This window comes from Mastigoproctus giganteus, chromosome 12 (assembly GCF_048544385.1).
Source record: "Mastigoproctus giganteus isolate SK-2022 chromosome 12, ASM4854438v1, whole genome shotgun sequence".
Classification (NCBI taxonomy): Eukaryota; Metazoa; Arthropoda; class Arachnida; order Uropygi; family Thelyphonidae; genus Mastigoproctus; species Mastigoproctus giganteus.
In genome coordinates this window covers 108,626,130-108,638,200 of record NC_143586.1, presented here as the reverse complement: position 1 = coordinate 108,638,200, position 12,071 = coordinate 108,626,130, and the positions used below count along the sequence as shown (strand labels likewise).

Below are 12,071 nucleotides of genomic sequence, written 5' to 3'. Positions count from 1 at the left end.
AAGGTTTTTGAGCCTGGGAATTTTGAGAATGTTTTTGCATTCTCTGCGAAAAGTTAACTAGGTATACCAGGCTCACTACCTCTCACTGTTGTGTAACAGTAACGCTTAAAACTTTTGAAAATTTTTTGTGATTTGCTCTGCATAACAAAAGTGACCTCCACAAAAACGGTGCTGGTGCTTCAAGCATACTATATTTTGAGCTGAATTTTTGCACAGCTTCTTTGAAAACCTGTTTAAACATCTACACCAAGTTTCAACAAAATTGAAGATGGTCGAGCAGGGACTATTTTCAAAATTAGGCCACTTGACATGGAATCACTTGAGTGGAAGTTTTCTCGCTCAGTCATCTTATTATTCATTCCTACTGAGGTTTGATGACTCCGTTATGTGTGAGAAATGTGACACCTTTTTAACTATTCAACATGTTTTATCTGAGTTTTATCCATGTTTATAGACATTCACATTTTATTTTTGCTGCTTTTAATTATCTGACTTAGCCTTATACATAGATTTTATCTAACAATGACCACATTTTGGCAGTTTTTAGTTACTTAAAATTTTTCAACCTCTTTTTTACTCCTGTTTAAAATGTATCTTTTATACCTATTCTTTATTTATTTATTTGTTTATTTATTTTTAATTTTTAACATTATACATTTTTGACGTAATAATCTAATTCAGTGGTTCCCAAACTACTGAGATCTACGGACCCTTTCAAAAATCAAAAGTTTGTGGACCCCAATATATAACTTATGCATATGTATATATACTGGTATGAAGAAGCTTTTGTGTTTAATACTATTGAATCTACAGTATACACGAGAAGTGAACTCGAAAAAATGGATAAGAAATGTAGCAATATATGATTGGATGAAGTTGACCAAGTGCGATATGAAAAAGAGACAAATAGTTGGCAAAATAAGACTACATTGCAGTGTTTTTCATGATTTCAGTGTCTTTGCCATAGGTCACCCACCGAAATTGTGAGAAAGATGGCAATGTTCTTGCTTCTGTTTCCGACATGCTCTGTATACTATGGTACATATGTGTATTATAGATGTGTTAAGAACGAAATTTGAAATTTTGTGGGAAGAATAAGACCTAATAAATTGTGCCAATAATTATAATTATTAGTAGGAGATCATGGATGACCTTACAGAAACAAGCAAAAAGAATTGAAAAACTGAAACAAGGTAGTCCTGTATGGACAGTATGGACAAGATAGTTGGGACTACCTTGTCCATACTGTAAAAGAAAGTGCTAATTTGTTTCATTTTGCTTTTTGGCTTTATTTAACTTTTCTTATACTGTTATGGACAAGTATAGAAAAGCAGTTCCTGATACACGGTTAGGTGTAGACTCCTGATGAAATACCTAACCACGTATCAGTTTTTACTTCCGTTGACATCAGGGACTTTGCATTTTTGCCTTCCCTGTATTTGACCTATAACTAAATTTGCCCATGCATTTCTGATGACAGCTTTACCACCTTTATTTTATTTTACTTTATTTTGTTTAATCTTTGGTATTAATAATTTTACTGTACAGTTCCTTCACCTCCTAATTAATTGGCTTTGCAATTCAGCCCATAATTTTTTTTAATTCATCATAACTTTTAGGATATTAACATTCTTTCGCCTTCTTTAAATCTACATTACTTCTCTTTTCTACTATCCTTACCTTCTAGTCCTTGGCACTGTAATTTTCACCTCCATTTGATACAAACTTTATCAGACTTATATATTGTTACATATTATATACTTTTTCATCCTTTACTACTGCTTTGCACATTTTGGTGCATTTGTCATACCTTGCTTATTTATTTTTTGTTTTTTATTTTTCCATCAGCTGTAACTTTGACCTTAAATTACATTTAATATATATGTATATATGGTCGACCACCGTTTTGCAGACCCCCTGAAACTGGTCTGCGAACCCCACTTTGGAAATGCTGATCTAATTCATTAGATCATTGTGTAAATTTATTATACCTACAGTTTTCAGATCTTCCATTTTGGAAATTGATTACCATAGCAGACTAAACCAGAAGGATGAATCTGACTTAGTTATAGGCATTTCTATTGTTAAGGTTATGGAGAGTCTAAAATAAGAGCAGGGTCTGTTCTTTTACCTAGTGAGGAAGTACATTATGGCTGCATGTGACTACATGGTGCACAAGTTCCCACTGAAATTTGTTTCTACTAGAAATTTGTGGTTAAATTTCTAGTACTTCTTGCTTTCGTTAAGAGTGAAGTAGTAGATGTTTTGAACCATCAGTTCTGTCAGTTTCAGCATGCTAAACTTCTTTCATAATAGTGCCTATTAGACATTTATGAAAAAATAAAGAACTGATTTACAGTGGTCCTTGATTGGTGCATTGACATGCCCAAGGAAACTTGAAATATAGCAAATTATCCCAAACCATGCTTGGCATTTTAACAATTTCTCATAGCACTGCTGAGGCTGAGATAACATTTGGCCATGTTAGAAAAACAAAAACAGAGTTCACATCTTTTCTTTGTGGTTAATCTTTGGAATTGTTCCTGGCAGCCAAGTCCAGAGAGCAGGGTCATTGTCACAAACAGAACTTTGACTCAGCATTTCTTGACACAGTCAAAACGACATTTAATAGAATATTCAGAAGGGAAATCCACAGACAGAAAAATGTTAGTTAAACATACAATCCAGTAGCTGTATTTTAATATAAAATTATTATTATTATTATTATTATTATTATTATTAGCCATATGGTAACAAGGAAGCCTGAGGCTTATGCTGCACCAGCCAAAAAAAAAAAAAAAAATTCCCGAGTTACCCCCCTGTGTGTGTGAGAGAGAGAGAGAGAGAGAGAGAGAGAGAGAGAGAGAGAGAGAGAGAGAGAGAGAGAAGTAGAAAGGCATCACCAAGAAAGAGAAGAATGATGATATCCAGCTCAGGACCCTGGGTTTGCCAAGCCCATACTCACCAGATGTGAGCCCCCGGGGAATGTGTATTGGGCAGATGAAATTTTGGTTTCTTGCGAAGTATGGACTTAAAAGAAAAAAAAAAAACCCTCCTATTCCAAAAGATGCTTTACCTGTTTTGGCCTGAAAATCTGCTCAGCTTTTGAAAGTTAAAAGTTTGAAACAGTGGGAGCTCCATTACATACTTCCAAAAATAAGCATTAAATTGACACATGAAAGGAATGAAATCAAGTGCGATTTATAAAATAATAAATAACTACTGCATTAATAACACATTTAGGATTTGTGAGCTAGATAATATTATTTGAGTGAGGGAGGGAATGAGAAATTTTCATAAATGCCAGTGTACTATCTAGTTTCCTTTTGAATCTTTCTGGGTCATTTAGACCCATATGGACCAGTTGCATGGTAGTTAAATGGGGATGGTGGGTGGGGGGGGGAACAAACCAGGTTTAATTTATTGTGTTAGAGTAGTGCTGAAGTTTTGTGCAGTTAATGCTTCCACAAATTTAGATTTTCCAGTGATTATTTTGTGTTTCTGCTTGGAAAATGTTAACATTTTTCTGAAATTTAAAATATAATTAATAAACTTTCATTGTTTTGTTTTTCTTTAAAACTAATAAGTATTTTTAAAGATCAAAAAAATTTTTTCAAAATTTTCAGTTATTAAAGAAATGAAATAATATTAATAAGCATTGCAGTCTAGTGGTGAAAGGTCAAGCACTAATGTGCTACAAGCACAATTCAAAAACCTTCTCCCCTCCCCCACTTCCATTATTAAAATCCACAGCCTCTATCTGTGTAATATCACCCTATGTGGTGCAGCAAAATGAGGCAATACTACTGGTGAGTTAAATGTGTACATTTTTTAGCATTTTTTCTTTGTTTCACTACAGTTCTGGGCTATATCATAAATTATTTGGATTAATGAAATTTATGCAGAACAGATAATCCAGGAAGTTACTAATAATCAAGAAAAAATATGAAATTTAAAATTGGTTGATAGTTTGCCATAATGTTATGTTTTTTTTTTTTTTTTTTTAAGAAAACAGCTACAGCTGTTGCATACTGTAAAAGAGGAAATGGTTTAATTAAAGTAAATGGACGGCCACTGGAAATGTTGGAACCCCAGGTTTTGAAATATAAAGTAAGTTAGAAAAAATTCCCTATTTTTCTCAGATTGTTTTGCTAAATTTAGAATTTAAGTTAGTATTATTATTTAAATCTATAATAAAACTTAGTACTACCGTATTTCCCCATGTATAAGACGCACCCTTTTTCGAAAAATTTGGGGTCTAAAAACTGGGTGCATCTTATACAGTAGTTGTAGATTTTTTTTTTACTTGCATTTTTCGCACTTGTTATCTTTGCGCTCATTGTTTTGCATTTGTTACCAGTATATTAGGTTACGTTTTGCCATGTTCTGCCCAGAAATGGCTCAGAAAATATTTTCATACAGTGCTGAATTCAAGTTAAAAGTGATCCAGTTTGCAAAAATGAATGGAAATCGTGCTGCTGAACGTAAGTTTGGTCCTCCTCCAAACAAACCCTTCAAATCTGCCATGAGAGACAAATAGAACCAACGGATGAAGTCTTCTGGGGACAATTTGACACCAGCAGGAAGAGTGAAGAAACCAACTATAGGAGAAGTTTGTACCTGGGTGAAAAGATCCTGGGATAATATCAAGATTGAGATCGTTGTCAAGTCATTTAAGAAGTGTGGCATTTCAAATGCCATAGATGGAACTGAGGATGAGGCAATATATGAAGACAGTGATTTGTCATCAGACACAGATGAGGACAAGCTAATGGATGGGAGTTTTGACAGTGATGAGAAGTTGTATGAATTTTATGATGAATAAAACTTGAGTTCAATAACTTTATATAATACATTTTTTTTAAATTTCAGACCCCAAAATTAAGGTGTCTTATACATGGGGAAATATGGTATATAAAATTCTTGATCTATTGAGTCGCTTGACTTCTCTCTGCTGTTGGGAAAAGACTTTCATTTTTTGTATATTCATGTCAAGATTGCAGAATGGTAGGCATTGAAAACATATACAGCCACTCCCCGGCTTACACAATATTTGACTTACAGAAATTCGACTTTACGTAAGTTTTTGTTGGCCGTTGCAAACTTAAAAAAATCGTGGAAACTTATTTTGTATCCCGTAGGAATAAATGGAAGTATTGTGAAAATATCGTAACGTGAACTCACTAACACGTTTTTTTCTTTTTCTTTCCTTCTCTCTCTCTTTCTTTCTTTCTTTCTTTTTTTTTTTTTTTTTTTTTGGTAATTTGTTCCCAGACCTCGAAACTTAAAAAAATTGTGGAAACATATTTTGTATCCTGTAGGAACAAATGGAGGTATTGTGAAAATATCGTAATGTGAACCCACTAACCCTTTTTTTTTTTTTTTTTTTGTAATTTGTTCCCAGACCTCAGAAGTTTAAATTTTTGCTATATAGCTAAGCTATTTATCTATCTAAAAGGACATTTTTATAATGGAAATTGCACTACACTTTCATCGTTATCATATGTTTCATTATAAGAATCAAAACATAAATAAGTTTTCAGAATCTTCTTTTCATATTTACTAAGTACAATGGTGAAGGGAAAGGGACCAATGGAAAGTGCAAGTGCTGGCAGTGCTAGGAAATGAAACAAAATTGATTTAGAAAGGAAGATAATTAATTAAGAAGTATGAAGCAGGACAAAGTTTTTTTTATCTATTGCACGGAATTAGGTCTCGCTGCTTCAACAGTGAATACTATTTTAAGGGACAGTGCAAGTATAAAAGAACATGTTAAAGGATCAATGCATTTAAGATCAACAGTGATGACAAAACAGCATTCAGGTGCTATATCAAAGATGGAAAAAGCTATTAATAATATGGATGCAAAATCAGATTCAGAAGCAAGTGTCCCTGAGTCCAATGGGCATTCAAGCAAAAACAAAAAGAATTTATGAAGACATTGAGGATAAGTATGGTCACCCTCAAGCCAAGTTCGTTGCAAGTAATGGGTGATTTAATAGGTTCAAGCATCGTGCTGGTTTCCAAAACATTAAAGTATGCAGTGAAGTTGCCAGTGCCGATTCTGCAGCTGCAGAGAAATTTTGTGATGTGTTGGAAAAAATTCCTTCTAAATCTCCACAGCCCTCAACTTCTGCAGCAGTGTGCTTATCAGCTGCAGGATTAATTCTCGCAACGATGCTCGAAAGGTAAAACTTGCTGACAATTATGCCTGTCTCCTCTCTCTCTTTGTAATTTTGTACACTTTTGTAAAATTAAATAAATAATTCTATTTACATGTTTGTCAAACATTTCTTTTTTGCTTCGATCAAATTCAGCATGCATGGTTGCGAGTGCTGCCTGAGCATTTAGGGAAATTCCGCCTTGAGTAAAATTTGACTTGCCTAGAGTTCTGCGGAATGTGCGACCCTTAGGTAAATCAGGGAGTGGCTGTAATGACCATTTGTTATTTAACTTTGTGGAATACATGGTGGACTATGTCATAACCTATTATTTAATTAAAATTTATTCTTTACCAGAAATCTGCACAAGAAAAGTTACTATTCTTACTGAAGTTGTGGGATGAGCACAGAAATATTAAACTTGGCTGAGTGATAATTTGATCAGTTCATGCAAAATGCCACAAATAGTATACAAAGTATTTATCTAAGAGGAAACAGTTTAATATTGCAGTGAGGAGCAGCACAAGATGTGAGAGTGAGAATTAACAGTATGTTTATAGCGATTTAAAGGCTGGAGTCACCGTAAACATTTATTATTATTATTATTATTATTTTAACACTTTCACTGCTATCTTTCCAACAGCCTTTTTGACCTAGAATTGAAACTATTGGATTGTGAAGGGCAGAGATAATTTTTTGCTTTCTTCCAGCTATGGCTGAATTAGTGAGCTGCTGGCAAAGGAATAGTTAATAGTTATATAATAGGAATAGTTAAAGGAAACTGAATAGTTATTTTGCATCTACATCCATATATCATGGAATTCTCTAGGAAGGTTGATGCCAAAAGTTTATCAAACTCTGATAGGGAATTAAATGATTTTGTAATAACTAAGAGGAAAGTGGAACTGAAATTGTCAAAGTTAAACATAAAACATGCCTGGGGTGAATGGTATCTATCTGATTATATTAAGGGAGGTAAGCAAACCCGTAGCCATTGTTATGACCACCGAATCTTTGGATTTGGTGGTTCCCTATATACACTGGAGATGTGCAAATGTATCTCTCTTTGGCAAGGGGGATTGAAAGATGACATGAGTAATTACAGACCTGTTAGCTTAACTTCTGTTCCAGGGAAAATAATGGAGTCTCTGGATAAAGAAGTAATGTAGGACCATCTAGACAGGAATACAATTATACTGCAGTCACAGCATGGCTTTGTTAAGGGGCAATCTTGTCTGACCAATCTGATTGGATACTATGATGCAGTAACAAAGTAACTAGATGCAAAAAATAATTTTGATATAATATACTTAAATTTCAGAAAAGCAATTGATACTGTTGAACATAAAAGACTAGTACAAATTGGAGCAGTATGGCATTAAAGGCAAGTTACTGCACCGGTTAAAGGGATGGTTGAGTGGTAGAAGAGTGTGGTTATTAATGGACACTGCTTTTCATGGACTAATGTTATTAGTGATGTCTCCCATTGTTGTTTTCTATATTTATTAATGCTATTGAAAGTATAGCAGGCTTAATGTTTGGATTTGCATATCAACATTAAAAAAGGAAGAAAGAAACAAAGAAAAAGAAACACTTCAGATTTCACCTACCCATTTACTCCAAACGTTTGTCCTGTTCTTCCTTGAATTTATCAGATGGAAGTTCCAACAATCAACCACTCAATGGCTAAAGGCAAATTTCTGAACATCTGTTCTGCAGCTGTCTTTCTACCTCAATCTGAATTTATGCCCCCTCAAGTGCTTGATCTGAGCAAGAGGAAGAATCCCATCAGCATCGATCTTGCTCAAACCATTTGAAGCCTTAAACATCTCAGTCAAATCACGGTGCATGTGCCTAGTCTCCAGATGCTGCAATTTGCAGAACTTGAGCTTTTCTTAGCAAGAGCTCCCCTTTGTTCCACTTACCACTCTTGTTGCCCTTCTCTGTACTCGGGCCAGCAGCTCTACATCCTTTCTAAAATGAAGCCTCCAAACCTGTATGCTCTAGGTGTGGCCTGACCATTACCAAAGGGATAATCACCTCTTATCCCTACTAGCAAAATTCCTCTATATCATTGACAAAATTCTATGAACTGCTCTTGCAGCCTTTCTGCACTGCTCAGAAAACTTCATATCTGACTGCACAATTATCTCCAGGTCTTTTTCATTCTCTACCACCTTGAGTGTAGTATTACACAGTTGGTAAGTTTTTCTGGGGTTACTACTACCCAGTACTTTGCATTTGTCAATGATAAAAGTTCAGTTGCATACTGTCAACTTGTTAACAACCCTGCTTACCTATGTATCATCTGCACACTTGGACCTTAAGCCTGATATATCTTCAACAGTATCATTCATAAATAGAGATAACAACAATGGTCTCAACACCGAATCCCAGGAGACTCCACTAATAACATTAGCCCACGAAGAGTAGTGTACATTGATTACCACTCTCTGTCTTCTCCCACTTAACCATCCCTTAATCCATAGCAGCAACTTGCCTTTAATGCCATACTGCTCCAATACAGCAGTCTTCTGTGTGCAACAGTATCAAAAGCTTTCCTGAAATCTTAGCGTGTGATATCAAAGTTATTCCCTGCATCCAGTTCCTTTGTGACCACATCATAGTATCCAATCAAATTTGTCAGACAAGACTTCCCCATAACAAAACCATGCTGTGTTCGAGCTAAAACTGAAGTCTTGTCTAGATGATCTTCCAGTGCTTCCATTAATTTCCCTGGAACAGAAGTTAAACTAACAGGTGTATAATTACTCATGTCATGTTTTGATCTACCATTGTGAATTTGGGATACATTTGCACATTTCCAGTCTGTAGATACCTCCACTGAATCCAAGGATGTGCTCCTAATTATGGCTAAGGGTTTGCTTACTTCCTTTGCTGCGTTACCTTAATATAACTGGATAGATCCCGTCTACTACTTTGCTTTCAGTTATTAAAAACTCATTTAGCTACCTCTTAGAATTTGATAAACTTCTGATCTCCACTTCCCTACAGAATTCCTCATTTGCAAAATACTCATTCAGTTTGCCAGCTACCCGAGCAGGATTGTCAACAGTTGAATCATCGATATCAAGTGGCCCAATCTGATTCATCTCCTTCCTTCTATCTGCTTTTTTTTTTTTTTTTTTTTTGCATCTTGACAAAGATTTCTTGTAATATGCCTTCGCTTTCCTAACCTTTGTCCCTTGATTACAGACTAGCTTATATCTACCAGACTTCTGTCTCCCCTAATAATTTTTATGCATCGCGTGCATTTTTCTTCTCTGACACGAGTCTCATTAGTTTGTGACATCCATTTAGTCCTAAACCTTGAATAGTTTTTCTTAGTTGGTGTGAAGAGCCTAGTAGCTTCCAAGATTAATTCCTTGAATTCTGCCCATTTAGAATTTGTTGTTGGTAAAGTGATTAAAAACTGTCTGAGACCACTGTAGTGACATTTATAAAGCAAAAGCCCTTCCACTTTCATGTTGGATTTTCCAAATAAATCCCACATCAGTATACTGTGATCACTGCCACTAAGTGGCAGTGATCACAGTATACTGATGTGGGATTTCCTTTATCTGCAGATTCTTAATGCATGAGTAATCGCTGCCAATAATCAGATCAAGCATGTTACTCCTGGTTGCCTCTTGAACATGCTGCTGTAGAAAAGTCATCTGATAAATCCATAAGTCTTGCTAGACTACCACAAGATGTAGTCAATATCTGAAAAGTTAAAATCTCCCATTATAAGACATTCTTTTTTTACTGTTCCACTCTTATTCTCTGTACAGTTCATTTATTCATCAGTCATTTGGCCTCTAGCACTCTCCTATTCTTATTTTTGCTTTCCCAGTGCTTATGTCACACCAAACTGACTCAACATTGCACTGGCCACCCATGTCAACTGGATGCACTGCCTTAGATTTTGTTTCTTAACTAACAACATAACCCCTCCACTCTTCCTATCCTTTCTGTACACATTGTACTCCATAAATTCCAATTCTGCATTCCTTATATCTGTGTGACATCATGTCTCTGATATCCCAACAATCTTTGATGTCTTGACCTTTGATGTCTCTACCTTTGATGTCTTGACCGGCACTTCAAATTCATCAAATTTATTTACTAAACTCTTAGCATTGGTGTATATGCAAGTATACGTGCACTTGTTCTTACTCCTAGTTACTCTAACACAGCTGAGATGATACAAAGTTGGCAGTGTTGTTAATGATGGTAATTGCTTCAAGATCTAAAAAAAATTGGGAAGATAGGCAAGAAATGGCAGTTTAAGTTCAACATTGACAAATGCAAGATACTGCATATGGGTAGCAGTAATCCCAGATTAACATACCAAGTTCGTGTTACTACGCTCAAGTAGGCTGCCAGGAGAGCCCTTGGTGTTTTGTCACTGATATACAGGAGCTTTGCTAGCAGGAATAAGGTGGTGATTATCCCATTGTACAAGGCAATGGTTAGACTTCTCTTTGAGTCGTGCATGCAGGCCTGGAAGCATCATTTTAGGAAGGATGTGGATCTACTGGATGGGTGCAGGGAAAGGCTATGAGATTCAAGAGAATGAATGGGTAGTGTTACCAAGAAAGGCTTCAGTTCTGCAAATTGCAGTGTTTAGAGACTGGGCACCTGCAAGGGTATCCGATTGTGATGTTCAGGTCTTTGAATGGATTAAGAAGGGTCAGTGCTGATGGCATTCTTTCTATAGCTTAGACTACACACATATGAGGGTACATTAATTCAAATTAAGGAATAGTGATTGCAGGATGTATGTGCAGAGGTTTGCTTGCAGCCAGTTGGTGGTTGATTGTTGCAATAAACTTCCATCTTTTGTGGAAGTTTTGAATAAATTCAGTGAAGAACTAGCCAGATTATTAGAAGTGATGTGGGAATTTTTTTTATTTTTTATTATTGTTTTGGATGATGCTTTATAAGCTTGCTTTGTTGCATTATATGCCATTACTTCTGCTCTTTCTATAATAATAATAAAAAAAAAAATACTGATTTTTCTAACATTAAATCAGAAGAAAATGCTTCTAAAGTCAGGTAGTTTTCCCTCCAAATGGATTAAAAATTCCATGATGTACGTGTGCATCATGATGCAGTTAACACGGTAAAACAAGATTACAGTATTCTTTCAAAATGGCCACTTGCCAGTTCTCATTTTTGTAAATGATATGACATGTTTCTCTCAAATAGCTTATTATAATTTGTGAGACATTTTCAAGTTTTGTCTTTAAATAACTCCATATAGCAAAATCTATGGGATCAATGTCATTCTCTTTTTTACAAATGAAAAGAGACAATAACATACAGAATATGACGCTTGCAGCTTTTACATTGTATGGAGATGGTTAAAATTGCTAGTGTCATTTCTTCAGAGTATAAAGAATTATTTTCAAGGAATTTGAAAGTTTTGTAAGAATTGGAAAACTACCTATATATGTCTTAAAAGAAAATACACTCAACCGTGTTTAGAAATTCATGAGAACAACCTTAATGGAGAAAGGAAGATGTTACAGAATACCTTGGGAGAGGGGGAGTTGACTAGCACTTGAGCTGCTTTGCTCCATTCTTCTTAGGGTTAACTTGGATAGGCCTTGTTGAGGTAGATACAAATTTAACTAAGTTATGTTTGGATCTGTTGGCTATGGTAGCAATAATTTTAATGATGCACCAGATGAAGATAGGATGGTGGGGGGGGCAAACTTTTTTCTGTATCTTTCTGCTTCAGTCAACCCTAATTGGTAGCAGGAAATTTGAGGTTACCATATGGATCCTTGCGTGTCAACAGGTTGGGAATAAAATAGACTGCTATTTGGCAGGTGTTAGTATTAGTAGTGGCAAATGATGCAAGAAAGCAAGCTTATAGAGTATCAGCCAAAAAATAAAAAT

The 12,071-nt window shown here is 35.3% G+C and overlaps 1 protein-coding gene across 1 annotated transcript in view; it reads left to right on the top strand.

Annotated features, from left to right (window-relative positions):
- The window catches only part of RpS16 (ribosomal protein S16), a 110,293-nt gene that overhangs the window by 20,405 nt on the left and 77,817 nt on the right, over positions 1-12,071 (top strand). Inside the window, exon 3 of the mRNA XM_090386708.1 lies at positions 4,009-4,110. Coding sequence (XP_090242834.1) covers positions 4,009-4,110 — 102 coding nt within the window. The remainder of the gene's footprint in view (positions 1-4,008; positions 4,111-12,071) is intronic.